Genomic DNA, 27,752 nt, shown 5'->3' on the forward strand with positions numbered 1-27,752 from the left:
GACCAGAGGCCGGACGCAGATGGGGCACCGGTGCTCAGCCTGCGGAGTCAGCGTGCTGTTTACCAGCCAAGCCGCCACACGCACCCGAGTGTGATCTTGGAAGATTATCTCTGCTTAAACCTTTCCTGCAGAACAAGCGTGCCGGAGGGCCCACTCGCCCTGTCTCCAGCCCCTACGCTCTGGGTGATGGGACACTCTGCATGGTGGCTGTGGCCCCCCGCCCCCCGCCCACGCCCTGTTTATTCTTGCTTTCTTCCTGACTTTGTCGCTGCAGGAACAGGACAGCTCTTCTGCAGCTCCCTGTGCCCGGCCTGCCTTCTGGAAGCTTCCGACCGCATCAGTACCATCTCCTGTTGTCTCTGCAGTTTCCCACAGAGGTCCCCGGGTGGGCCTGGGCGGCTGTCCCTTCCGAGCAAGGAGCCGCACCCTGCGTGAGGGCCTGCGTGTGGGGAGGGGCGGCAGCATGGCCTGAGACCGCACGGGGCCTGCTGGGCGCCCGGTGGGCAGGCTGCACACCGCCGCTCTGGGTCACCGTCCACACCGGACCTACGAGGTCTTCTGGGGTGCCGCAGGCAGCTGGTGCCAGAGACCAAGGCCAAGTTCTGGGGGCGGCCGCCGAGCATGGGCAGAGGCCAGAGGTCGAAGCCTGTGGGCGAGGTCGGCGGCTGTGCGATGACAGCCTAAGGCCACAGGACCATGTGTGGAGGTGATGTCCTTGGGACAGCCAGTCCGGACGTCTGTCCTGGGGCAGCGCAGTTACCTCCTGAACATCAGACCTTGACTAGCAAACATCAACAATGCTCGGGCCCTCAACCTTTGCAACACGCCACGTCCCATCATTCCACTGCCCCCCAGCGGTTCAGTCAAAGGTCGAGGCGACAAGGCCTTCTGGGCCGAGCTCTCGTCCCCACTTTCACCATTCTTGGCTCGCGACTGTCTCATTTCTCCGTTTCTCCATTACACATCGCCTGCCTCTCCAGCCAAGCCTGTTCATGCCGCCCAGGTCACGGTGCAATGGCTCCCAGCACAGGCCCTTCCATCTTCGACTTCCGACGGACGCGTAAGCAGTGAGTGGCACTGTGTGCCAATGTGTTGCTCGAGAAGCTTTGATCCAATCCCTTGTGACGCCCGCCCGGTCCCCTCTGGGCACACACTGGATGTTTTCTTAGTCATTTCTCTCCCTCCCAGCAGGCGCTGTGTCATAGCGTGTTGGCTGTCTGAGTTCCCTCCCAGGCCTCTCCCTCTCTCCCAGTTCCCTCCCTCTGCCCTGGGAGCACAGTGACTCCTGTCCCCCCGGGCCCCTGCTGATCACACGGGAGGCCCCGATGGAGATACTGGCTTCCGGCGTCACCCACCTGGGCGAGGAATGAACCATCAGAGGGAGGGGACTCTTCCACTGCTCTGTCTCTCACTGAAAATATACTTTAAAAAAGAGATTTTATTTATTTTTATTGGAAAGTCAGATATACAAAGAGGAGAGACAGAGGGAAAGATCTGTCCGTTGATTCTTCACTCCCCAACTGACCGTAATGGCTGGAGCTGAGCCAACCTGAAGCCAGGAGCCAGGAACTTCTCCAAGGTCTCCCACATGGGCACAGGGTCCCAAAGCTTTCGGCCGTCCTCCACTGCTTTTCCACAGACAGGGAGCTGGAAATGAAGTGGGACAGCTGGGAAACGAACTGGCCCCCATATGGGATCCTGGCGCATGCAAGGTGAGGACTTTAGCCACTAGGCTGCTGCACCGGACCCTGAAAATACACTTTTAAAGTTTGTATTAAATGATGAGTAGCTGGCATTATTCTGTAAATATTCTCTGTACATTCTATTAGTATAGACTAAAGGTTTATTTTGTAATTAAGATTTATTTTATTTTTATTGGAAAGGCAGATTTACAGAAAAACCTTCCACCTGCTGGTTCACTCCTCAACCAGCCCCAACAGCCAGAGCTGCGCTGATCTGAAGCCAGAAGCCAGGAGCTTCTCCTAGGTCTCCCACACGGGTGCAGGGTCCCAAGGCTTTGGGCCGTCCTCGACTGCTTTCCCAGGCCACAAGCAGGGAGCTGGATGGGATGCAAGGCCTCTGGGACATGGACCGGCGACCATGGGACCCTGGTGCTTGCAAGGTGAAGATTCACCCACTGAGCCATCACACTGGGCCTTGGGTTCTTTTTTATAATCGCTTCTTACGCCCCCAGAATAGCAGCAAAGCTGGGGTTGGGCCAGCAGAGAGCCAGGGGCTGCTTCCGCGTCTCCCCCAGGGCGGAGGGTCAAGCACTTGGACACGCTCCTGCTGCTGTCCAGGCCTTTTGTGGGAAGCTGGGTTGAAGGTGGAGCAAACCAGCGCTGACTCAGGATGCTGTGCCTCAGGCACTGGCTTAGAATGCTGCTCACCGTGCCGGGCCCCGCTTGCCACACACCGTGCCGGGCCCCGCTTGCCACACACCGTGCCGGGCTCCGCTTGCCACACACCGTGCCGGGCTCCGCTTGCCACACACCGTGCCAGGCCCCGCTGGGGTCGACTCCTGAGGACGCCACACTGCAAGCTCTTTTTATTACTATTACTATTATTAGTTTATGATACAGTTCCATAGGCCCTGGGATTTCCCTTACCACCCCCCGCCCCCATTGAGTCCCCTTTATTGTTGCTATAGTGTAGTTCTTCATGCACAGTCATAGGTCCATCATTACGGGCATGGACAATGGCAGAGTTCACCATCCTATTGTCAAGATACAGTAAACAGTTTCATTGGGAGTCCATCTTGGTCTGGAAGTCGAGATGCCTACTGCATTGTATCCTCACATCTGGATAGGATAGTCTCCATGACACAGCTACTGTACATCCCATAAATGAAAAGCCACAATACAAAATCAACAACAGGAAGAAAAAAAGAAATTAGCAACACCATGAAGTTAAATAACATGCTACTGAATGACTAATGTGTTGCTGAAGAAATGTAAAAGAAAATCAAGAACCTTCTTGAAGAAAATGATGCTACTGTATGATCTCTGAGTCACTGACGAATTTAATGAGAAGAAAGTGTTTTAAAGAGGTAAAACTAACAAAAAATCAAAATCCATAAGGTATAGTTTCTGCTGATCTTTGTTGGTGAAATGTGTCTCCCGTAGGCAACAAACAGATGGGTTTTGTTGTTTTAATTCAGTCTACTAATCTATGACATTTGATTGATGAGTTTAAGCCATTGACATTCAGGGTTACTATGAATGGGTGGTGATTTGGCCCTGTCATTTTAGCAATAGGTTGCTCTTTGATTTAGTCTGTCATTTTGCTGGGATGTTCTTCGCATTTGCCTTTGGTTTTGGTGGGTGCTATTCCTCTTCTCTGTCAAGAGAAGTATCATTTGTAGGACAGGTTTGGAAAAGGCAAATTCTTGTAACTTTCCTGACTGTGGAAGAATTTTATTTCATTTTCAAAGACAAAGGAAACAACAATTGGGCCAACAATTTTTTGCTTTTGGAATCTGGAATATGTCACTCCATTCTCTTCTGGCCTGTAGAGTTTCCTGTGAGAGATCTCCTATAAGTTTAATTGGCATTCCTTTATATGTCAGTTGATTTTTTTCACGTGCACATTTAAGGATCTTTTCCTCATGTTCAATTGAAGAGAGCTTGAAGATCCTGTGTCTTGGTGAAGATCTCTTTTGGTCAGGCCTGTTGGGAGTTCTGTGCCCCTCCTGGATCTTGTTTCCCAATTCTTTCTCTTGATTAGGGAAATTTTCCCTTATTGTTTCATTAAATGCATTTGTAAACCCAGCTTGTCTTTCTGCACCTTCTGGGACTCCCATAACTCTTACATTTTGCCTTTCAATAGTGTCTTTCAATTCTCGAATACTTTTTTTGGCCTGATCCAGCTCTGCTTCCAGCTTGTTGTTTGTTTCCCCCTGGTGACAGGAAATATCTTCTAATTTTGAGATTATTTTTTCTGCTTCTTTCATTCTATTTTGGAGACTTTCCATTGGACTTTGAGTTTGCTCTACTGTGTTCTTCATTTCTGATAGATCAGCTTTCACTTGATTCATTCCCAGTGTGACATACTCCTTGAATTCCTCGAATGCCTGCGGTACCTGCTTCTCATTGTTGATAAGAGGCTTTATAACAAGGGTTTTGAATTCTGTGTCCCCCATTTTCTCAATGTCTTCCTCAGTGAACTCTGAGGTTGGCAAAGGGTTTTGCTCCTTTGCAGGGGAGTCTTCAGTAATATTCATTTTTGTCTGTCTCTTTTTTTTTTTGCTCTTGGTCATTGTAGTTCTAGTTAGCAGATTCTTCTCTTAGGGGCCGGTTTCTAAGCTCTGTCACTCACACGTCTACAGTTCGATTTTACTTAGTGCAGTTGGTACTCAGCTCTTTGTTTGCAGTCACTTGTGCCACTCCCTCCAGCGAGTTCCAGGTCTGGGTTCTTATGTTAGATTTCCACCATGGTCTCAGTAGCCCCAGCTCCTGGCTCACCACTCCCCACCTCCTGTGATACCATGCTGAGGCTGCACCATTCTCTGTACAACCTTTCTCCCACTTCCGGTTGGAGTAGGTCCCAGGATGAGGGAGACACCAGGTGTCCTATATAGCTAGGTTGTTGGTGGTGGGAATTTTGCTAGAACCTGTTGTCTGTTAGGTCTGAGGGTCACATAAACCTATTTTGGCCTGTACGATGCAAAGTCGGTCTTATTTTTCTGCGGGACCAGTGCAATCCACGGAACTCAGTGAGTTCTCGCGAGCTCAGCACATGCACAGTTCACTGTTGTGCCCTGCAGTCCTAAAGCTATTGCCACAGTGTGCAAAATGGCGCCTGACGTACCACTACTAGAGTTCTTGATCTGCTGGCCATGAGGTCTGAGGGCTACTTGGACCTGTCTTGGGTGGAACCTGTAGAATGCCACATTGCTGCAGTTCACTGAGTCAGAAATGAGTTCACTCCCAGCTCAGCGCATGTGCAGTCCTGTCCATTGCCCTGGCCTCCTTCAACAAAATGGTGCCCGATATGGCTTTAAGGAGTGGACTGGGCTGTGAAATCCACCCTGTTCCCGCACTGTCCGTCTGGGATCTGCTGCTCTGTCTCTGCTCCTGGTCAAATCAAACGGACCAGCAGGACAGGCAGTTCTTTGTCTGGGTTCACCTCCCAAGCTCCCAGTGAAAGTCCCTTCCCACCTGGTTGCTGGTGGAGTTCAGGCTGCCAGTGGAGTTCTGATCTCTGTTAGCTGAATACCACTGAGGTGTTGGTCACTACAGCACCACACCGTTGTGTCTATTGCTTTCCAGTGTCTGTCAGTCTCCAGGTGCCCCTCTGCTGTCATTCTGTCCTCTCCTATTTCCTGGAATGTGTCCTCTCTGCTTCACACTGGCTAATATTTCTCCATCTGTTTAATCATGCCCTTACCCTTTTCCTCCATCTTGATTCTCCCGCACTGTTTGTTTGTTTGTTTATTTTATTGGAAAGGCAGATATACAGAGAGGAAGAGAGACAGAGAGGAAGATCTTCTGTCTGATGATTCACTCCCCAAGCAACCACAATGGCTGGAGCTACACCCATCTGAAGTCAGAAGCCAGGAGCCTCTTCTGGGTCTCCCACGTAGGTGCAGGGTCCCAAGGCTTTGGGCCGTCCTGGACTGCATTCCCAGGCCACAAGGAGGGAGCTGGATGGGAAGTGGAGCATCTGGGATTAGAACCAGCGCCCATATGGGATCCTGGCACATTCAAGGCAAGGACTTTACCTGTTAGGCCACGATGCTGGGCCATTGTTTGTTCTTAAGTTTTTGAGGGAGACCTGGCCCTCAGGTCCTCATCACTCTGCGACAATGTGCCCATTTCCACGTGCCCGTGGTCCCCTCTGCCTCCGCCCCAGGCCTGGGATCTGCCACGGTCGGCACGAGAGCCCAGGACTCGGACCTGCGGCAAGGCAGCCTGTGGATGTGGTGGGTGTGGCATTGAACACTCGGCCTGCGGCCTCTGTGAGGACTGAACCATGCAGCTGGCACGCCTGAGCTCCTGCCGAGTGACCAGACTGGCCTGGGCAGGCATGACGTCACACATGTCGAGAAGCGATTTACAAACACTAAACATGGGGCCGTTGTGGCACAGCGCAAAAGCCGTCGTTTGCAGCTCATACAGGCACATGGTGAGGTGCCAGCTCCCCATGCAGCTCCCTGTTTATGGCATGGGAAGACAGACAAGGACAGTCCAGGGCTTGGGACCTTGCACTCGCATGGGAGACCCGGAGGAGGCTCCTGGCTCCTGGCTTTGCATTGGCTCAGCTCCAGCCACTGTGGCCACTTGGAGAGTGAACCAGCGCTGGATGGAGAATCTGCTGGAAGTGACCAGGCCAGACAGCCTGGAGAAGAAGCGGGCCTTTCTCTGCTGTTGCAGACGGCCGTGGGCGCGCTGGTGTCCCGGCTGAGGCCGAGCTGGACACACTGTGGTCAGTGTGCAGGTGCAGGAGCAAGAAGGCAGCGACCACAGGGCAGCTCCAGCAGCGGGAGACTCCGAGGGCTGGGGCGAGCGGCCAGCGTGCAGGGGGCAGCATGAGGCCGCCGGGCCCCTGCACCTTCCCAGGTCCTTGCAGGACCACGCTGCCACCCATCACTTCTTCCTCTGGTACCCGTGACTGTGCAGCGGGAAACAGGTTCAGGCTGCAGAGACACAGCCGAGCTCCAGAAGCGCCCCCTGCGAGCGCCCTGCCGGGCTCCAGCGCTGGGGGGACCCGCAGCACAGGACGCGGCCACAACGCTGGACCTGCAGGCTGGACCTCGGGGCGGGCGCAGGGATGCTCACTGCGCAGGCGCGGCCGGGCGCTTCACGGGAGGGAAGGCAGTGGGCGGGGCGAGCGTGCCATGGGCGGGGCGGAGCCGACGTGAGCGGGTAAGCTTCAGTGGGCGGAGCGGCCGTCACTGGGCGGGCCGAGCGGCCGTGGGCGGGGAAAGCGTCAATGGGCGGGGCCGGCATGGGCGGGGCTCCAGGCTGAGGCGCCCGGGTTCTCCCAGGTCCGTCTCGCCCTGGGGGCGGGGCTTGCGTCGCGGGGGCGGGGCCTCACGGAAGGCTGGGCTCACGTCGCGGGGCGGGGCTTCGCGGGGCGTCCGGCCGAAGCCGCCGACCGGAAGTGCTCTGTGCTCTTTGCTGCTGACACCTGGGCGACCCCGGGCAGCATGGGCCGGAAGGTGACCGTGGCCACTTGCGCGCTCAACCAGTGGGCCCTGGACTTCGAGGGCAACCTGCGCAGGATTTTGAAGAGTGCGTGTCGGGGGGTGCGCGGCGGGGCGGTGCGCCTGAGGGGCCGCGGTGCAGCCGTGCACGGGCGCCCACCTGCACCCCGCTTTCTGCAGGGGTCCGGGGTCCTGCGAGGGCAGAGCAAGGCCCTTCCGTCCACACCGCCGGCGTGGAGGCGGGCAGTGACCTGAGCAGGGAGCCGAGCCGGCTCACCTGGGGTCGCCTGGCCCGGGCGCCCTTGCGCCCCTGCGCCCCGGCACCCCAGGGACGGCCTTGCTTGCTGCCAGCCACCACTCCGAGCTGCTTCGTGGGGAGGCAGAGGCTTGGGGGGCCGTCCCCGGAGACCCCTCCGCCGCAGAGCCTCGGTGGCACGTGGCTGCCCTCGCCCAGCTGGTGGATGCTGCCCGGGCTGGAGCCTTGGCGCGTGGGCAGCCACCTCCCAGCTGCCCAGGTCAGGCTCCTCCTCGGGGTGCTGAGGTGGGCTCTGCGAGCCCCTGCCCACCTCCTGCGGGTGTGTGCCCGCGAGCCCCTGCCCACCTCCTGCAGGTGTGTGCCCTGTGAGCCCCTGCCCGCCTCCTGCAGGTGTGTGCCCGTGAGCCCCTGCCCGCCTCCTGCGGGTGTATGCCCTGCGAGCCCTTGCCCACCTCCTGCAGGTGTGTGCCCTGCGAGCCTCTGCCCGCCTCCTGCGGGTATGTGCCCTGTGAGCCCCTGCCCGCCTCCTGCAGGTGTGTGCCCTGCGAGCCTCTGCCCGCCTCCTGCGGGTATGTGCCCGTGAGCCCCTGCCCGCCTCCTGCAGGTGTGTGCCCGCGAGCCCCTGCCCGCCTCCTGCAGGTGTGTGCCCGCGTGCCCTGGCCGCCGCTGCCCACTTATCAGCAGGAGGACACCATGTTTGGGTTGCTTGCGATTCATTTTCTTTTTTTGTTTGTTTAAAGATTTATTTATTTTTACTGGAAAGTCAGATACACAGAGAGGTGGAGAGATAGAGGAAGATTTTCCGTCCGCTGATTCACTCCCCAAGTGACCTCAGTGGCCAGAACTGAGCTGGTATGAAGCCAGGAGCCTGAAGCTTCCTCTGGGTCTCCCACGCGGGTGCAGGATCCCAAGGCTTTGGGCCATCCTGGACTGCTTTCCCAGGCCACAAGCAGGGAGCTGGATGGGAAGTGGAGCTGCCGGGATTAGAACCGGCGCCCAAATGGGATCCTGCTGTCTGAGGCGTCCCATGTCCCAGTGCTGGCCCCATTTCTGTGTTTCTCTGAAGTGTAACTGAGGCAGCCGTGTGTTTTATCTGCCTTGGGGCGAGTCGTGGGGGCTGAAACTGCCTCCCCCTCCCTCTCTGTACAAACAGGTATTGAAATTGCCAAGAGCAGAGGAGCCAGGTACAGGCTCGGACCCGAGCTGGAAATATGGTGAGAATAGGCACACTCATGGGGGTGCATGGGTGTACACACACACGTGCCCTGAGGGCCGAGCCTGCCGGGGAACTGGGGAGTCCTGTGAGAGCCCCCGCTCAGGAGGCTGGCCGCCACCTGGGTGGGCCTGGGGGTCCCTTGGGCAGGCTAGAGCCTGATCCATCTACATCCCGATGTCGGGTGACTGTGGGCGCCAGGTCTCGGCAGGTGGCATGGTGGGAGGCTGGGCCTTGGGGAGGGCATCCAATCAGGGTTGCATGGGCACAGCCAGCTGTGACAGAGCGTCATCTGTGTGGCAGAGAAGCCCCCATGCCCCTGGCATCTGCTTGGGCGTCCCAGGAGCAGGAGCCGAGAGCGGACATGTGCTCCCTTGGTGACCCAAGGCTGGGAGTGCGCCAAGTGGGCCCAGGGCTCCTTAATTGCAGCTTGAAGGCGTGGTCTGCCTTGGCGCTGCGGCCACCTGGGCCTGCTCAGGGGACTCACCTGGGAGATTGGGAAGCTGACCCATACCCCAGCTGCACCCCCACACAGGCGGGTACAGACAGCACCGGACCCTGGACCCTGGGCCTGCTGCTCACCGGGCGTGTGCCTGGCCTCACCTGTTCCTCACCCTGTCTGCAGTGGCTACGGATGCTGGGATCATTACTACGAGTCGGACACGCTCTTGCATTCCCTCCAAGTCCTGGCCGCCCTTCTGGACTCTCCGGTCACTCAGGACATCATCTGTGATGTGGGCATGTGAGTGTAAGCTCAGGGGTGCTGGCACACGGCGCCCTCCTCTGGCTGTGTGAGTGCGGGGCGGGGAGGGGGCACGCAGCGCCTGGCTCGCCAGGGGGGAGGGAGTGAGATGTGCCTGTGTCCCAGGTGTAAGAGGCCCTGTGCTGGAAGAGGGGTCTGTTCCTGCCCTGCCTCCTGCCTCCCAGCCACCTGACGCCCTAAGGAGGCACTCCTTGGAAGCTATTTTTTGCACGTTCTTCTAGAAGCTTCCTCTGCACACACGGACACCTGCTCTGCCTGTGGGTGCATGCTGTTGCTTCCCTCCCTTGCAGGGAGTCCTCCCCACGTCCCACCCTACCTGGGGGTTGGCTGCGTGTCACTCCACGCTGACGTGACCACACGGCCCCGGGTGGTGTGGGTTTTGTAGGTGTGGACGCGCTGCAGTGTATTCTCAGGGTGCTGTGCCCACCCCCGGGGCTGTTCCCGCCTGCCGCTCTCTCCTCTCGGTCTCCTGGAGCCTGGCATTCACCCGCATCTCCTCTGCCACCCCTCCCATCAGTCCTCGCGCTGACGGCCGTGCCGTGGGATCTCTCAGGCAGCACGCCACGCACTCCCACTGTGGCGAGGGGGTGTGGCGCTGTGTCTCTGTGTGGCCCGCTGTGGCCGGCGACCTCACACACAGCAGTGGCCTGAACTTTAAGATTTGTTTACTTTTATTTGAAAGGCAGATTTACAAAGAGAAGGAAAAACCGAGATCTTCCATATCCACTGGTTCACTCTCCAAGTAGCCAAAATGGCTGGAGCTGAGCCGATCTGAAGCCAGGAGCCAGGAGCCAGGAGCCTCTTCCGGGTCTCCCACATGGGTACAGGGGCCCAAGGCTTGGGCCAGCCTGCTCTGCTTTCCCAGGCCACGTGCAGGAAGCTGGCAGAGCAGTGAAGCAGCCGGGCCACAAACCGGTGCCCATATGGGATCCCCGTGGCACAGGCAGAAGATTAGCACGCTTACCCCCTGAAGCGAGGGTGAATGTTGACCTGGGGGTGAGAGGTTGCAGTGGGGACAGGCCTGCAGCAAGTCTGGCTGCTCTCAGAGGCCTTTGGGGAGGGGCCGTGTCCTCGCCTTCCCAGCTTCCAGAGCCAGCCGGCAGCCCTTGGCCGGAGCCCGTCCCAGCAGCCCAGCATCGCCCCGCCGCCTCCAGCCCTGACCTGCAGAGCCCGCCCGATGAGAGCATACTGCCGTGGTTCATCTTTCCCCTCAGACCTCTCTTGGTGGGCTTGGAACTTTAAAAACCTATTTTTTCTTTTTAAATTATTGTTAATATTTTATGATATAGTTCCATAGGCCCTGGGATTTCCCTTACCATCCCCCCAATTTCCTCCCTGTCACTGAGTTTCCCTATATTACTGAAGTATAGTTCTTCATACACAGTCATAGGTCCATCATTGCGGGCATGGACAATGGCAGAGAGTCCAGCATCCTATTGTCAAGATACAGTAAACAGTTTCATTGGGAGTCCATCTTGGTCTGGAAGTCGAGATGCCTACTGCATTGTATCCTCACATCTGGATAGGATAGTCTCCATGACACAGCTACTGTACATCCCCTTAAATGAAAAGCCACAAAACAAAATCAACAGCAGGAAAAAAAGATAACTTAAAAAGCCTGTTTTTAAACAACGTTATGGAGAGGTGGGGAGATAGGACACTTTCCATGCACTCTCCAAGCTTTTATTGTTAAAATGATAGGAGTCACATCTGAATTTTTTCCCCCCAATTTTTTGTTTATCTGAGAGTCAGAGATAGTGACCAATGAAGCAGCCGCCACCTGCTGGGTGAGTCCCCAGGTGTGCTCAGTGGAGTCGGTCCGAGGGCACAGCCATCCCCAGGTGTGCTCAGTGGAGTCGGTCCGAGGGCACAGCCATCCCCAGGTGTGCACAGTGGAGTCGGTCCGAGGGCACAGCCATCCCCAGGTGTGCTCAGTGGCTGGAGTCTGTCCGAGGGCACAGCCATCCCCAGGTGTGCTCAGTGGAGTCGGTCCGAGGGCACAGCCATCCCCAGGTGTGCACAGTGGCTGGAGTTGGTCCGAGGGCACAGCCATCCCCAGGTGTGCTCAGTGGAGTCGGTCCGAGGGCACAGCCATCCCCAGGTGTGCTCAGTGGAGTCGGTCCGAGGGCACAGCCATCCCCAGGTGTGCTCAGTGGCTGGAGTCGGTCCGAGGGCACAGCCATCCCCAGGTGTGCTCAGTGGAGTCGGTCCGAGGGCACAGCCATCCCCAGGTGTGCACAGTGGAGTCGGTCCGAGGGCACAGCCATCCCCAGGTGTGCACAGTGGCTGGAGTCGGTCCGAGGGCACAGCCATCCCCAGGTGTGCACAGTGGAGTCGGTCCGAGGGCACAGCTGGGAGCTGGGAACTCAATGTGGGTCACCCCTGGGGATGACAGGATGACACTTGAACCAGCTGTGCTGCTTGCTAGGGGTGGCCAAGGAACCAGGCGCCAGGAGTGGGGGTGTGGGTGTGGAACCCAGGCCTCTCATGGGGGCGCACTCTGGTATCCTAACCGCTTTGCCAACCACCCATGCTGATTTTTTTCCTTTCCTTTGAAGCATAATATTTAGGAAATTTGTAAGCTGACACGTGAAACAGGAATAGGAACTCCAGAGCTCCCCCATGCTGCCTGGGAGGGGCTGCTGAGTCCCGCCCCAGCTACTGGGGCTGGCCGGCCTGCCCTCTGTCCCGTACCCACTGCCGCCCTGGCCTGCCCTCCGTCCCGTGCCTGCTGCCCTGCCCTCCGCAGCGGGCCACGCCTCTGGGCTTGTTCAAAGCAGATGGGGCAGGAGCGTGGTGGAATGCCTTTTCGGGATTCGCCCGTTTCTCGTGTTTCCTGGTCACTTGCAGCACCGTTCTCTGTTTGGTCTTTTCTGGATCACATGTGTCTGGAATGTTCTTTAACAACGAAAGCTGGCCTCCACGGGCAGACGGGGACAAGTGCTTCCTGGTGGGCGTCGGTTGCCGTCGGCTGGCGCTGACGGGCTGACGTTGAAAGCGTTCGAGTGACTGCTACCTCTGAACTCTGACCTTTGCTCTCTGTGCACGCGGCTTGCGAGGTTGGAGGCCAGAAGTGCTGTGGGAGGCGTCTCCATCTTGAATGCCAGACACCCTGGGATGAAAGGGCCCCTGTGTGTGTGTGGGCCATGGCACATCTGGGTTTGACTTCGGGGGGGGACTAGACGCTCTCCAGGTCCACATGCCGTGGCCAGCGCTGGGCCGGGGTGAGCCACCCCCGGGTGATCCCGGGGTGGAGGCTGAGGGTGCAGGGCCAGTGGCAGAACGGCAGCCTGTGAAGCCCCAGCGCCCATCTTCCTGCCATGTGCTACACATGCCGTGTCCCTCCGCCGCAGCCAGGGCAGCCCAGCTCTGCCCCCACCACACCCCCTGCCATGCCCCTCTGACCTGGTCCCTTAGCTGCAGCCAGGGCAGCCCAGCTCTGCCCCCACCACACCCCCTGCTATGCCCCTCTGACCTGGTCCCTTAGCTGCAGCCAGGACAGCCCAGCTCTGCCCCCACTGCACCCCCTGCTATGCCCCTCTGACCTGGTCCCTTAGCTGCAGCCAGGGCTGCTTCTTGTTGTCCAGAGGGTACAGTGAGCGGGAAGCGCCACCCTGTGGCCAGAGGGGCTGATGCAGCATAGAGAGGCGATGCTTTAGAGCCCAGTGGTTCTCAGGCCGTGTCCTGCTGGGGCTGGACCTCGTGTCCAGGTGTGGCAAGAAGCCTCCTCATTTGAGCTCAGTGAGGGCAGGGGCCAGATGTGGACACCTGGCCTACCACAGTGTCTTCTGGTTTTGGGTCAGTGCCCATGGGAGGTACATGCAGGCCCTTTTTAGAAACTCCATCTGAGAACATGACAGGAGGGCCTGTGGTTCCCACTGCTGCTGGGGAGGTGTGGGGGACTGGGGGGACCCCACTGTGGTGGGCAAATGCAAGCACCTGCCCTGTTTCCTGCAGGCCCGTCATGCACCGCAATGTACGCTACAACTGCAGGGTCATCTTTCTCAACAGGTAGGAGCCCCTGCAGGAGGTGGCCTGGGAGGAAGTGGCCCTGGGGGGCAGTGGTCCTGCGGGGAGGAGGTGGCCCAGGGGGAGGTAGCCTGTGCTGGGCGGGGGAGGTGACCTGGGACAAGGTGGTCCTGGGGGAAGCAGGTGGCCTGGGAAGAGTTGGCGATGAATCCCCTTGGCCCCAGGCCGGGATCTGAGCTGGCATCCTGGGAGCCCAGTGCTGGATACTCCAGGAAATACCCACCCTGGTTCAGGGTAGTGCGTGGACACATGGGTTCTGTGACCTCTCCGGGCTGGGTCTCAGTCACCACGGGCTCCCAAGGGCACTGGCAAGGCCCAGAAGGTGGGGTTTGGAGCCAAGCCCTGGCGGGGGGCTTCCTGTGGCTAGCCAGGGCTGTGGCTTGGCAGCTGTGCTGCTGCCAGCCCGAGAGCCGGGGCTCAGCACCGTCTGACCTCTAGGAAAATCCTGCTCATCAGACCCAAGATGGCCTTGGCCAATGAAGGCAACTACCACGAGATGCGCTGGTTCACCCCGTGGTCGCGGAACCGGTGAGTGGCCGCAGGACACAGATGCAGGGACAGGGCAGGGGCCTGGCATTGGCTGCCTCCAGGGTGGTGGCTTCAGGAACATTCTGAGTGGTGGATTTTTGGTGGCCAGGGCTGTTTAGTCAATCAAGAATGTGCAGCCCATGGTGCAGTGGCCACGCCCTCACTGTGAGGGACGCTTGGCTCATGGCCAGGGCTGGCCCTGGTCTGCAGTGCAAGGTGGTTGGAGGCCTCCTGTGAGTGCCATAAGTGTGCAGGGCCCTGTGTGTGTCAGGTGGGTGTGCAGGGCCCTGTGTGTCAGGTGGGTGTGCAGGGCCCTGTGTGTCAGGTGGGTGTGCAGGACCCTGTGTGTGTCAGGTGGTTGTGCAGGGCCCTGTGTGTCAGGTGGGTGTGCAGGGCCCTGTGTGTCAGGTGGGTGTGCAGGGCCCTGTGTGTGTCAGGTGGGTGTGCAGGGCCCTGTGTGTGTCAGGTGGTTGTGCAGGGCCCTGTGTGTCAGGTGGGTGTGCAGGGCCCTGTGTGTCAGGTGGGTGTGCAGGGCCCTGTGTGTGTCAGGTGGGTGTGCAGGGCCCTGTGTGTGTCAGGTGGTTGTGCAGGGCCCTGTGTGTGTCAGGTGGGTGTGCAGGGCCCTGTGTGTGTCAGGTGGTTGTGCAGGGCCCTGTGTGTGTCAGGTGGGTGTGCAGGGCCCTGTGTGTTGGCTGGGTGTGCAGGGCCCTGTGTGTGTCAGGTGGGTGTGCAGGGCCCTGTGTGTTGGCTGGGTGTGCAGGGCCCTGTGTGTGTCAGGTGGGTGTGCAGGGCCCTGTGTTTCCCAGGTGGGTGTGGTCGTCTCCCCATCTCCTGCGCACACATCTCACCCCTGCTCTGCCCCCCCAGGCAGGTGGAGGAGTACTTTCTCCCCCGGATGCTGAAGGATCTGACACAGCAGGTGAGGCCCTGGACGGGAAGCCACTTCCCTCGTGGGTTTGCTGTTCCTGGCTCTGTGTGGGCTGGGCCTCTCCCCCACATGGTAGGAGGGGCAGAAAGCGCTGTGGAGGGCATGGCCGTGGGGTCCCCAGGGAGCTGGCTGCCCTGGTGTGTGTGGGCCTCTGGCCAGCCTGGCAGGACTCTCCCCCTGTGGGGTCCCAGTCATCCTGGATGGGCTCCTCCTGGCCTCCTGGGACCGAGAAGGACTTGTAGGGGTTGTATTCATTGGCTTCTTCCTCTGTTGGGCCTGATCCTGCTGTGTCCCGGGATCGCTCACTGCCATGGGGTGCAGGCTGTAGAGTCCAGCCCCTGCCCCTGTGCGTGGCAAGGAGGGCTGTGTGGCCCGGTCCCCTTGTGGACAAGTGGAGGTAGAACTCCATCATGCCCACGTGGTCAGGCTCAGGAGGCACCCGGAAGCCAGGGTGCAGGGTCCAGCAGCCAGCCAGCATGGTGGTCTCCTGGACTCGGGGTGGGCTTCCTGGGGTGGGCATGTTCTGTTGTCTGTTGGCGGGGGCGGGGGAAGGGGACATCTTCCTGGGTACAGGATGGCGACGGAGCTCACAGGGGTGGCTGACTTCCACCTGCAGGAAACTGTGCCCTTTGGAGATGCGGTTCTGGCCACCCTGGACACCTGCCTCGGGAGTGAGATCTGCGAGGAGCTCTGGACGCCCCACAGGTCAGCGGGCAGGCCTGGGCTCCAGGAGGGGGGCCGTGGAGATGCTGGGGGAGGCGGCTGTGAGAGTCCACGCCTGCCTCTGCCTGCAGCCCGCACGTGGACATGGGCCTGGATGGTGTGGAGATCTTCACCAATGCCTCAGGCAGCCACCACGTGCTCCGCAAAGCCCACGCCAGAGTGGACCTGGTGACCGTGGCCACCACCAAGGTAGGCAGGGTCGGGCAGGCGGCTGGAGCACTTGGGGCCTTGTTGCAGCCCAGACTCAGTGTGCTGACCTATGCTGACCAGTGGTGGGTGGACTGGTGCTGACCACGCCCCCTCCATTGGGCAGGCCTTGCGGACCACGCCCCCTCCATTGGGCAGGCAGGTGCTGACCACGCCCCCTCTTTTGGGCAGGCCTTGCTGACCACGCCCCTTCATTTGGGCAGGCCTGTGCCAACCACGCCCCCTCCATTGGGCAGGCCTTGCGGACCACGCCCCCTCCTTTGGGCAGGCCTTGCCCACCACGCCCCCTCCTTTGGGCAGGCCTTGCCGACCACGCCCCCTCCTTTGGGCAGGCCTGTGTTGACCACTGGGTGGGCCTGTGCTGATGACGGCTCCCAGGTCTTGGCATGCTGGCCCTCACCCCTCCCTCCTGGCCACTCTGGGAAGAGGAAGAGGCACAGTAGTCTGTGCTGTTACCGGTGTCAGAGCATACCCTGCCTGGGGCTGGGGCAGAGGGAGAGGCCAGCACCGACAGCTCTCGCCCCGCCCTTCCCAGAACGGGGGCATCTACCTGCTGGCCAACCAGAAGGGCTGCGATGGAGACCGCCTCTACTACGATGGCTGCGCCATGATCGCCATGAACGGCAGCATCTTTGCACAGGGGGCCCAGTTCTCCCTGGAGGATGTGGTAATGGACGGGTGCCCAGGGCCGAGGCCTGCCCTTTGGATGCGGGCTGCCGTGGGCAGGGGTCTCCGCCCGGGGGGATGGTGCTTGGTACAGGAGCAGGGGAGGCAGACCCTGGTCACAGATGGCACGGCCCATACATCCAAGCAGCATGTGCTAGTCTGGCCCTGGAAGCGGGGCTGTGGAGACCCCACAGCCGCAGGCAGGAGGGGGCTGTGGAGCGTGCACTGGCCAGCGGGAGGGAGGGTGCCCTTTTGGCACCGTTACCTGCTCTGCAATTGCATCCACGAGGCTACCCTGGTGTGGTGTTTCTGGAGGTGCCGACGGGGAGGTGGTCGCCACACCTACGCCCAGGCTCTCCTGGCTCTGCTGCGGCGGGAGGCAGGGGCCGGTGATGCCATGGGCAGCCGGTGCGGCCACAAGCTTCTCCCTGCAGGCTCCTCCAGCTGCCCTCAGGGAGGACAGTGTCCCAGGAGGCCCCTGGAGCTCACCATGCACCTTAGCAAGACCTGGGGGCTCCTGCCGTGGGCCGAGTGTGTGTCTGTGCCCTGTCCCTCTGTTCACGTGGGTTTGCCCAGGCCATGGCAGCTGTGTGCCTGTTCCAGGTCCAGTCCTCCACCCCTCTGCTGCATTGGAGACGCTGCAGCCCGCCTTGCCACCAAGCACCTGGGGATCTGTGTGTGCGCCAAGATCTCAGAGCCACCAGCCCTCCCTCCCCACAGGGCCACAGCCCAGAGTGCTGCACTGTTGGCCGTGTCCATGACTGGCTGAGAGCAGCTGGTGCTGACCCCGGGCTGGACCCTCCTGGGGCCTTCCTGGTGATGGGCAGGGGTGTACATAGTCACTTTCTCTCCCCAAACGCCTCCTCCAGGAAGTCCTCACAGCCACCCTGGACCTGGAGGACGTCCGGAGCTACAGGGCAGAGATATCGTCCCGCAACCTGGCGGTGAGTGCCCTGGTGGCCATCTGCTTGGCGCTCGCCAGGTGCAGAAGTGTTGGTGGGCACGCCTCGGCGTGCGTGTGTGTGTGTGCGTGCCTCAGTTTCCTGCATTGTCCTTGTAGGCCATGGGCACATCTGTCTGCTGGGAATACTGGCAGGGGTGTGTTCCTGTCTGCGCGTCTCTGTGCAGTGCTCCTGGGCATAGAGCCGCTGGGGCTTGTGGGAACTTGGTATTCATCTTCCCGGGCAGCAGTCTGCCCGCTGCCCCCCAGGGGTTGCTGTGCTCCGTTCCCAGTGGCTGTGGGCAGGGCTCTGTTGCCTGCACCGCTGTCACCATCCCCTGCCTCACCTCGGGCAGCCGTGCGGCTCCCGGTGGGGATGTTCCAAGGTCTGACCGTCCACCACAGGCCAGCAGGGTGAGCCCCTACCCCCGGGTGAAGGTGGACTTTGCCCTCTCACGGCCTGAGGACCTCCTGGAGCCCGTGTCTGCACCTGTGGAGTGGACGTACCACAGCCCTGAGGAGGAGATAAGGTGTGTGCCTGGCTGTGCCCAGGGCTGCCCGGCTGCTTGGGTGTCTGTGGGTGAGGCTGTGGACAGTGGAGGCAGTGTCCGGCACCCAGGGCGGAGTCAGATCTCCAGGGCGGTTCCCACAAGTTCCCTCCCCCACCCCTGCAGGCTGGGAGTGGGAAGGGTGGGGCGTCCCAGATGGGCGCAGCTCATGTGCGTACTGCCTGCTCCGCAGCCTGGGACCTGCCTGCTGGCTCTGGGATTTCTTGAGACGAAGCCAACAGGTGAGCGGCGCGTCCAGCCTCCACGGCTACTGCTCGGGCTGTTTCCACCTGCTGTGCTTTGCTCAATACGAGCAGCCAGACGCGGTTCACCTCTGTCTCAGCGGGCAGCTCAGGGACCCGGTGCCATGGCCGGGCTGGGCCCCACTGGCAGCCACAGCCCCTGGGCTCACCACACACCTTCCTGTGGGGTCCTGTCCCTCAGCCAGCTGGCGCTGCCCCATGGCCAAGGGCGTTCCTCCCCCTGGCCTGGGCATTCCACACCTGCTTTCCCGGGGTCTGGGCAGCAGCTGGGCAGGTCCCTGGGTAGGGCTCTTAGCTGAGGCTCACACCTGTGTCCACCTGCCCCTTGCAGGCCGGGTTCTTCCTGCCACTGAGTGGGGGCGTGGACAGCGCGGCCACGGCCTGCCTGGTCTACTCCATGTGCCACCAGGTCTGTGAGGCTGTGCGGAGTGGAAGTAGGTGATGGTGGAAGCCTGAGGGGCTGCAGTGAGCAAAGGGGCATGGGGTGGGGCAGGGGAGACTGCTGGGCAGGGGGCATTGCAGGGCTGTGCACAGATGTCACGGACGTGGGTCCAGCCACTAAGGACCTCTTGTGGGTGTGGTGCCCACGTAGCCTCATCTGCCTGCTCACGTGTCCCATCTGTGGCCAGGGCAGGGGTTCCAACCAAGGGCCAGGCAGCCCAGGCCCAGCTTCCTAACCCCCCGTCCATACACGGCACACAGCTGAGGGCATGAGAGGCTGTAGGGGTACAAGGTGGGGCTGAGCTGAGCGCCTGTGACTGTGAGGCTGAGCTGGGTGTCCGGTGACCATCTGAGGCTGAGCTGGGCTCCGATGACCATCTGGGGCTGAGCTGGGCTCCTGGTGACTGTTTGGGCTGAGCTGGGCTCCTGTGACCATCTGGGGCTGAGCTGGGCTCCTGGTGACCGTGTGGGGCTGAGCTGGGCTCCTGTGACTGTGTGGGATTGAGCTGGGCTCCTGTGACCATGTGGGGCTGAGCTGGGCTCCTGGTGACTGTTTGGGCTGAGCTGGGCTCCTGTGACTGTGTGGGATTGAGCTGGGCTCCTGTGACCGTGTGGGGCTGAGCTGGGCTCCTGTGAACCTGCGGGGCTGAGCTGGGCTCCTGGTGACCGTGCGGGGCTGAGCTGGGCGCATGGTGACGCTGTGGGATTAAGCTGGGCTCCTGGTGACCGTGCGGGGCTGAGCTGGGCTCCTGTGAACCTGCGAGGCTGAGCTGGGCTCCTGGTGACCATGCGGGGCTGAGCTGGGCTCCTGGTGACTGTTTGGGCTGAGCTGGGCGCCTGTGACCCTGTGGGGTTGAGCTGGGCTCCTGTGACCCTGCGGGGCTGAGCTGGGCTCCTGGTGACCATGCGGGGCTGAGCTGGGCTCCTGGTGACTGTTTGGGCTGAGCTGGGCTCCTGTGACCGTGTGGGGCTGAGCTGGGCTCCTGTGACCCTGCGGGGCTGAGCTGGGCTCCTGTGACCCTGCGAGGCTGAGCTGGGCTCCTGGTGACCATGCGGGGCTGAGCTGGGCTCCTGGTGACTGTTTGGGCTGAGCTGGGCGCCTGTGACCCTGTGGGGTTGAGCTGGGCTCCTGTGACCCTGCGAGGCTGAGCTGGGCTCCTGTGACCCTGTGGGGCTGAGCTGGGCTCCTGTGACCCTGCGGGGCTGAGCTGGGCGCGTGGTGACCGTGCAGGGCCGAGCTGGGCTCCTGTGACCATGCGGGGCTGTCTGTCTGCGGGCGTGAGTCTGAACCCCACACAGCCCTGCTGGCCTGTCCCTGTGTTCGTGACTCACAGACCAGGACGTACTGGCTGACATCCGGGCCATCGTGGACCAGAGCAACTACAGCCCCAAAGACCCCCGGGAGCTCTGTGGCCGCGTGCTGACCACCTGCTACATGGCCAGCCAGAACTCCTCCCAGGAGACCTGCAGCAGGGCCCGTGAGCTGGCCCAGCAGATCGGAAGGTAGTGGTTGGCCCGTGGGGTTCGCCAGGCAGGCAGTGATGCTGGTGCCTACACTGGGGTCCTGCCGCGGGCATCTGCACTCCCCGGCCCCAGCTCCCGGCTCCAGGCTGGGCAGGATGAAGCCCGCCCTCTGCCCTCTTCCATGCGTCCTGGGCGTACCTTTCCAAAGGGACGGGGGTGGCAAGGGCAGGGCCTTCCCCACCTCCACCTGAGGCAAGTGGGCCGACACCTTTCCAAAGGGGGTGCAGTCCTTTTGGCAGGTTTCATTTGTCCTGCCTCTGAGTGGGAGTGTGGGGGACAGCTAGCGCTGGGGTAGTTCCTCTCTGTGCTGTGCTGAGGGACAGGAACCAGGCCCAGGGCCAGGCGAGGGGGTCTGTGCCAGACAATGCCCCGTGTGGCCGGGCCCACAGGCAGAAAGAGCAGTGGCCATGAGCGCTGCAGGGTGCAGGGGCCTTGGTGGTCATGTTGGACTGTGGCGCAGTGATGTGTGTCACGCGAGAATTGCCTCACACACGCGCTGCTCTCTCGCTGTCCCCCCCACAGCCACCACATTGGCCTAAGCATCGACCCCGCTGTCCAGGCCGTGGTGGGCATCTTCAGCCTGGTCACGGGCAAGAGTCCTCAGTTCGCAGTTCACGGAGGAAGCTGCAGGGAAAACCTGGCCTTGCAGAACGTGCAGGTGCCGCCCCTGGGCCGGGGTCGCCGGGCGGGTGGGGCCTGGGGGGCAGGGGAGAGGCCGTTCATCCCCAGCGTCGTGTGCAGGGCTCTCTGCAGCTGCGTTAAGGTGTGCATGGACCAGGCTTGTGTGGGAGGGACAAGCGTGTGGCTCCGTGTGTAAGCATGTCACACGCACACGTATGTGTGATAGTGTGTAAGTACATGATCACATGTGGACACGGGGACTGTGTGTGTGTTGAACATGTGTGAGCCTTACGTGTGGTGTGAGTATGTACATGTGTGTCAGGATAAGTGTGAGAGTGTGTGTTTGTGGTAAGCACCTGTATGGATGAGCCTGTGTGTGTGTGTGTGAGCTCCATGTTCCCCGCCTCTCCTGGCTGGGCAGACCAGGGCTCATAGATGGACAGCCTCTGCTTGTCACTGCGGAGTCCCAGGGTAGCCTCCCAAGGGTGCTGGGCCCCTGCGTGCTCAGGGTGCCCCCTACCACGCCCACAGGCCCGAATCCGCATGGTCCTCGCCTACCTGCTGGCTCAGCTGAGCCTGTGGTCTCGGGGCGTCCGCGGGGGACTGCTGGTGCTGGGGTCTGCCAACGTGGACGAGAGGTGCGTGCAGCTGGCAGCGTGTCCCAGGGTCCCCCAGTTCCCACACTGTGACTGCCATGTTTCGTCACGCACCCCGTACTTCCTGGTCCCTGTAACCGGCCGAGCTCCTGGCTGCCTGTGTGGCCGGGCTCTGAGCTCGTGCCCTGTCTGTCGCAGCCTGCTGGGCTACCTGACCAAGTATGACTGCTCCAGCGCGGACATCAACCCCATTGGTGGCATCAGCAAGACCGACCTGAGAGCCTTCGTCCGCTACTGCATCGGGCGCTTCCAGCTTCCGGCCCTGCAGGGGTGAGCGGGCCCCTGCCGAGCCGCCCTGACGACCGCCTTCCATAGCTTTCCCCAAGGAGAGCAGCTGCCCTCCACGGAGCCCTGGGGACACTTGCTGTCTGTGGTAGCTTCCCCAGTACCCTCGGCTCTGCTGGTTACCCTGCGGCAGACAAGTACCCAGCGCCCACTGAGTCTGCTGAGTGGGAGAGCCCACGGTGTCCCCTCTCTTGTCTGGAGACGTTACTGGTGTTCCCAGCAGGAGTGGAGCCAGGGGTGACCCCCGGAGGAGCTGTCCCTCTTAGGGCCCTAGGCGGTTAGGCTGCCTCTGCCCAGGGTGCCTCTCCCTGTGGGAGGCGCCAGTGCCCTGAATCTCAGCTGGGCTCTGCCCACGGTTTAAGTGGCCAGATGAGGGCATTTTTGGCCCTGGTGGCCGACCCCATGTCATGGCCACAGGATCCTGTCGGCACCAGCCACTGCGGAGTTGGAACCCTTAGCCCGAGATGGACAGCTGTCCCAGACGGATGAGGTAACGGCCATGGCTCCGAGGCTCCCCCCCCTCCTCCCTGCCTGGGGTGGGAATACCTTTCTGCCTCCTGTCCCGGGCAGGACCGCCAGGCCTCTCTGGGTCTGTGACTTCCCACGTGCATTCTGGGGTCAGCCCAGCTTCCAGCTTGGAGATACCTAGGGGTGGCGCAGGACCAGCAGGTCAGAGTGAGAAACAGATCTTCCATCCACTGGTTTGCTCCCCAAATGGCAGCAGTGGGCTGGGCTTCCCCAAAGCCAGGAGCCAGGAGCTTCTTCCAGGTCTCCCACGTGGGTGCAGGACTTGGCCATCCTCTGCTGCTTTCCCAGCTGCGTTAGCAGGGAGATGGATTGGACAAGGAACAGGCAGGACTTGAACCGATGCCCATATGGGTTGCTGGTGCCACCGGTGGAGGGCTGGCCTGGAACGCCACTGGGCCTGGTTTCCTGTGATCTCACTTCGGCTTTCAGGAACGGCTGGTTTTCAGAGCATCATTCTTTTTGGTGCTGCTCTAAGTGCAACTGTTTCTTGAATTTAGTTTTTGGGTTGCCTGTTGCTCATGGGAATGGATACAGTTGATTTTTGGTTTTGATCTTGATAGTGGGACCTTGCTAAAGGCACTTGTTGGTGCCGGTGCCCGTGTAGTACAGGCTGCAGCATGGCGCCTGCGGGCGGAGAGCGGGTCCCGCCTTGCCTTGGCGGGGGCCTCGCGGTCCAGCTCCCTGCCTGCTCACACATGCTCAGCACATGCCGTAAAGGGGCACCCTGGCTCCTCGGAGAGCATAGCGGAAGACCCAGTCTCTCCCGATTCTGTGTGTGAGCCCTGGGGTTTTCTTTTTCTAAGATTTATTTATTTTTACTTGAGAGGCAGGTCTGCAGAGAGGAGAGACACGAAGATCTTCCATCAGCTGGTCCACTGCCCAGAAGGCTGTAGCAGCCAGGGCTGGCTGGGCCAGGCAGAAGGCAGACGCCTGGAGCCTGGCGCTCCCTCCGGGCCTCCTACATGCGTGCAGGGCCCAGGCCTTGGGCCGCCCTCTGCTGCTTCCCACATGCCTTAGCGGGGAGCTGGCTGGGAAGTGGGACAGCCACAACTGCAGTTAGCACTGTCTTCATTTTGATTGCATCTCCTGTGTGTCCAGTGTGTCGGGATTGTTCGGGGAGATTTCGTTACGGGGCCTGGCTCCCACCACACTGGTCGCCTGCAGGCTGGAGAGCCAGGGAGCTGCAGGGGGCGTGCCTGAGGGAGGTGGGCCGGCCGCATCAGGCGAGGGGTCATCCGCTGTTCCCGGCTGTCTCTCTGGTGTGAAAGAAGCGTAGCGGGCTGGAGCAGATGCTGAGAAACACAGGCCCAGCCTGGCTGAGCCTCGGCGTGCCACTGAGGGTTCAGGGCTGGGCTTGGGGTTCTGTGGCCTGGCACCGTGGGGCTGCTGCCACATGTGGGCGCTCCCATGGCCCAGAATCATGGGCTGCTGGCACCCGTGGCCCAGAGTTCCGATAGTCAGTCCCTCCGCTCCGGACCTTGTGTGCCTTACAGAGGCGGCTCCGGAGGCAGGGGCAGGACACGCCTGGGCTGGGTGCTGTGCCATGCAGGGTGCCCCTGGCCCGCAGGAATTTCTCCTCTCAGTGGTCTTGAGTCCAGCCCTACCAAGCCCAGGTACTAGCAATGCCGAGAGCCCCGAGGTGTGGGGGACAGCCCCCTCTGCCTCTCCCACCTTCCCTGGCATTGCTTAGCTCCCCATCTTCCCAGGGGCACCCTCCTCTTCTCCATGTGTCTCTCCTCTGACACCCCACCCTTGGACCGAGGGCCAGCTCACCGCCGGCTCTGACTCAGGCTGCCTGTCATCCTATGGTTGGTGCCTGTCCCCGCAGGAGGACATGGGCATGACATATGCTGAGCTCTCGGTCTTTGGGCGGCTCAGGAAGCTCGCCAAGATGGGGCCCTACAGCATGTTCTGCCGCCTGCTGCAGCTGTGGAGGGACACTTGGACCCCCAGGCAGGTGAGCCTGGGTGCCTCGTGGAGGGACGGGCCCGGGAGATGCTGCCGGAGCCAGCCCACGTGAGCAGAGCCGGCGTGGGCTAATGGTACCTCACCCTTGGCTCTGGGCCCCACAGCCCCCAGCCACCTGAGCCCTTGTGAGCATGAAGGAGCTAGCCCTCACCCCTTCCTGGGGCAGACGCACAAGCCAGGGCGATCATAGGCCTGGTGTGCTGCTGGCTGGGGCTGCTGCCCAACAGCTGGAGCTGACCAGAAGCCCTGTGGTGTTCGTCCACTGCCCCGAGTCAGCCTGCCCTGCCTGAGCCCTGGCCTTCCTACTGCTGCCACTTGGCAGGGACGCATGCACGGTGACCCATGCTGGCCTGTCCAGCCTTGGCGTGCCCCGCCGCCCTGACCCACGCGCGTGCCTGCAGGTGGCCGACAAGGTGCGGCAGTTCTTCTCCAAGTACTCGGCCAACAGACACAAGATGACCACGCTGACGCCCGCCTACCATGCTGAGAACTACAGCCCTGACGACAATAGGTTCGACCTGCGGCCGTTTCTCTATAACACCCGCTGGTCCTGGCAGTTCCGCTGCATTGAGAACCAGGTGCGTCCGGCCCGTAGCTCTGCAGACGCATGGCTGCGGCGCCTGGCCCCGGGCGGCCCGAGGCTGCTCTGGGTACTCAGGGGAGCCGTGGTGCCCTCTGACAAACCCCTCCAGGGTGCGGAGACGGTGGCTTGGGGTCTCTTTTTCTTTTCCCCCACTTAAATGCCTCAATGGGCAGATGCCTGTGAGCAGACCAGGCGGACCAAGGTGTCCGTCACTTCACACGGGAGGATGTTGGCATCCATGCCCAGCCATTTCCTGGCTCACGTGGGTTGCTATGCCATGCTGCCGAGCTCTGCCTTGGGACCCCCAGCTGATCCCCGCCCGGCTGCTGGGCCTGGCATAGCAGAGAAGACAGGACCGGCGTCCTGGCAGTGTGCAGATCCCGTGCTGGACTCGCAGGCTGTCGGGTGCCGCGTGTTTCCTGTCATGGCTCACGTACACACACGTGCGTGGGTGTCGGTGTCCACAGGCGTGGCTGCAGGCCTCTGTCGGTCCCCGTCATCTCAGCCAGCTCTCCCCTCCCCCCACCGACCTCTCACCCCCCACCGTCCTGTGTCTGTGATGGAGTCGCTAGCAGAAGGCCAGCTGCCCCCACTGCGGGTGGACATGCTTGGTCAACTCTCCGCCAAGAGGAGACGCGGGCAGGAAGGCCAGCCGGTGTGAGCTGGGGTCTCCCTGAGAGGAAGCTAGCGACCTGAGGGGACCTCTGGGTACAGCGGGCAGCTGGCAGGCAGTGTTCAGGGCCAGCTTTAGCCAGCTGCCACAGCTGGTCACCTGTGTCCTAGCTGCTGGACTGAGGGCCTTATACGGGATCGGGGAAAGGAAGATGGCCGTGGAGGAGCAGAGCAAGGCTGGGGCCAGGCAGCAGGAAGTGGGGCTCTCTGTGGATGGGGGCCGCCAGCCGTGGCTCACCACTGGCCCTGGCATTGCTGCATTGGTGGGCAGGGGCTGGAGTTGCAGGAAGTGCAGAGCCCAGGGTGGCATGCAGTACGGCGTGTGTCCACACGGGGGAGGCGGAGGTCACTGGTCCCTCGCTCCTCGCGGTGGGCCAGGATGCGCACGTGTGTGTGTGTGTGTGGAGGCTTCTCACGGCTTCCCTCCGCAGGTGCTGCGGCTCGACGTGGAGTCGCCACAGGCCCTGGGCCTTCCCGACTGAGGACCCGGGTGGCGTCAGCCGTGCTGCCCTGTCCGCACCTCCACCGCATCCACTTCCTGTGTGTGGGCCAGCAGCAGTCTCCAGACCTCAATAAAGTGAACGCTTCTTGCTGCTCATGCAGCCCAGGCCGCCTCACCTGCAACTTCCCCTGTCCAGTCCTGCGCTCCAGGGGGCCCTGGGGCCCGCCAAGCCTCTTTATTGGGCTGTGGGACTGACCGTGCCCTGCCCTAGCTGTGAGAGTGGAGGCCATGGCCCTGGCCACTGCTCTGACCCTGCCACGCATGGCCCTGCCATGAGTTCCCTACCCATCCTGCAGAGTCCACAGAGGCTGTTTGCGGGGTGGGGAACCCGGCATTCCCCTTGGTTCTGAAATCCTCTATCCCAGGCCCCAGGGCGTCTCAGTCTCTCAGCCCTACAGGGTGTAGCTGGACAAAGGCCCAAGGCCAGGGGTCTCCAGGTATGGCAGGCCTGGGCTAGGGAGGTCTGCTGAGCAGAGGCGGCCCCTGAGGGCTCCAGGAGGACAGGCCGCCACGGTGGCCTTGCTGCTTGTCAGCTCCTGATGTCCCTCACGGCCTCGGCCTGGCCAGGAGTGGCTGTGCCCTGTGGCCTGTCCCTTCTGCGGGTGAGAGAGGGCGTCCCAACTGAGAGGAGAAGCTGCCCCATCTGAGGAATGAGCCCCATCCTCTGGGGGCCCCGTGTAAGGGGGGAGGCCACCCAGTCCTCGATGGGCCCCGTGTAAGGGGGGAGGCCACCCTGTCCTCCAGGGGCCCTGACTGAGGCATGAGGCTGCCTGTCTAGGGGAAGGCCTCCCGGTTCTCAGGGGCCTCGTGTGAGGGGTGAGGCCACCAGTCCTCTGATGGGCCCCGTGTGAGGGGCAAGGCTGCTCCGTCCTCCGGGGGGCCCAGGCTTAAGGGTCCCCAGGCCTGGTGCCCGAGCTGCCCCAGAAGCAAGATGGCACCGTGACCCAGTGATCTGCAGACCCTGGGTGCCTCCAGCTCGGCCGAGGGTTAGGGTTAGCAGCGGCCGAGGCCCTGAAGGAGGTGAGGGTGTGGCCTCGTGGGAGGAAGGACACACCTCCCTGCAGAGGTCTTTGGGGAGTCGCTGGGGCCAGGAGCAGGGCACGATGCCTGGGGACCGCTTGGCCGCAGTGCTGGGCGGTGGGTGCCCGTGGAGTCAGTGTGACACGGGCTGGGTCTGCCTGGGGACCTTGGGATCAGTGTGACACGGGCTGGGCCTGCCTGGGGACCTTGGGCTCAGTGTGACACGGGCCGGGCCTGCCTGGGGACCGTGGGGTCAGTGTGACATGAGCTGGGTCTGCCTGGGGACCTTGGGCTCAGTGTGACATGAGCTGGGCCTGCCTGGGGACCTTGGGGTCAGTGTGACATGGGCTGGGCCTGCCTGGGGACCTTGGGGTCAGTGTGATATGGACTGGGCCTGCCTGGGGACCATGGGGTCAGTGTGACACGGGCTGGGCCTGCCTGGGGACCTTGGGGTCAGTGTGACACGGGCTGGGCCTGCCTGGGGACCTTGGGGTCAGTGTGACACGGACTGGGCCTGCCTGGGGACCATAGGGTCAGTGTGACATGGGCTGGGCCTGCCTGGGGACCATGGGGTCAGTGTGATATGGACTGGGCCTGCCTGGGGACCATGGGGTCAGTGTGACACGGGCTGGGTCTGCCTGGGGACCATAGGGTCAGTGTGACATGGGCTGGGCCTGCCAGGAGACCTTGGGCTCAGTGTGACACGGGCTGGGCCTGCCTGGGGACCATGGGGTCAGTGTG

The 27,752-nt window shown here is 61.4% G+C and overlaps 1 protein-coding gene across 2 annotated transcripts; it reads left to right on the forward strand.

Annotated features, from left to right (window-relative positions):
- Positions 1 to 7,078: 7,078 nt before the first annotated feature.
- NADSYN1 (NAD synthetase 1) lies at positions 7,079 to 26,081 on the forward strand. 2 transcript variants are annotated; one of them, XM_004598272.2, is made up of 21 exons: positions 7,079 to 7,235; positions 8,557 to 8,617; positions 9,242 to 9,358; positions 13,337 to 13,390; positions 13,847 to 13,936; positions 14,804 to 14,855; positions 15,481 to 15,569; positions 15,659 to 15,776; positions 16,330 to 16,461; positions 17,330 to 17,404; positions 17,806 to 17,930; positions 18,142 to 18,190; positions 18,543 to 18,645; positions 19,987 to 20,155; positions 20,699 to 20,834; positions 21,329 to 21,435; positions 21,592 to 21,723; positions 22,156 to 22,228; positions 24,095 to 24,223; positions 24,636 to 24,812; positions 25,921 to 26,081. In XM_004598272.2, exons 1-21 carry the CDS (start codon positions 7,151 to 7,153, stop codon positions 25,969 to 25,971), a joined length of 2,124 nt encoding a protein of 707 aa, XP_004598329.2. In that variant the 5' UTR covers positions 7,079 to 7,150; the 3' UTR covers positions 25,972 to 26,081. The 2 variants fall into 2 exon arrangements, with proteins under 2 accessions (XP_004598329.2, XP_058518678.1); XM_058662695.1 differs by lacking the exon at positions 9,242 to 9,358.
- Positions 26,082 to 27,752: the final 1,671 nt, after the last annotated feature.

The sequence above is a fragment of the Ochotona princeps genome, chromosome 4 (genome assembly GCF_030435755.1).
Source record: "Ochotona princeps isolate mOchPri1 chromosome 4, mOchPri1.hap1, whole genome shotgun sequence".
Taxonomy (NCBI): domain Eukaryota; kingdom Metazoa; phylum Chordata; class Mammalia; order Lagomorpha; family Ochotonidae; genus Ochotona; species Ochotona princeps.

Coding starts and splice junctions, on each gene's coding strand:
- NADSYN1 (XM_004598272.2), top strand. CDS start 7,151: ATGGGCCGGAAGGTGACCGTGGCCACTTGCGCGCTCAACCAGTGGGCC. Junction 13,391..13,846: donor AGGGTCATCTTTCTCAACAG/GTAGGAGCCCCT, acceptor TCTGACCTCTAG/GAAAATCCTGCTCATCAGAC. Junction 17,931..18,141: donor AGCCCTGAGGAGGAGATAAG/GTGTGTGCCTGG, acceptor CCTGCTCCGCAG/CCTGGGACCTGCCTGCTGGC.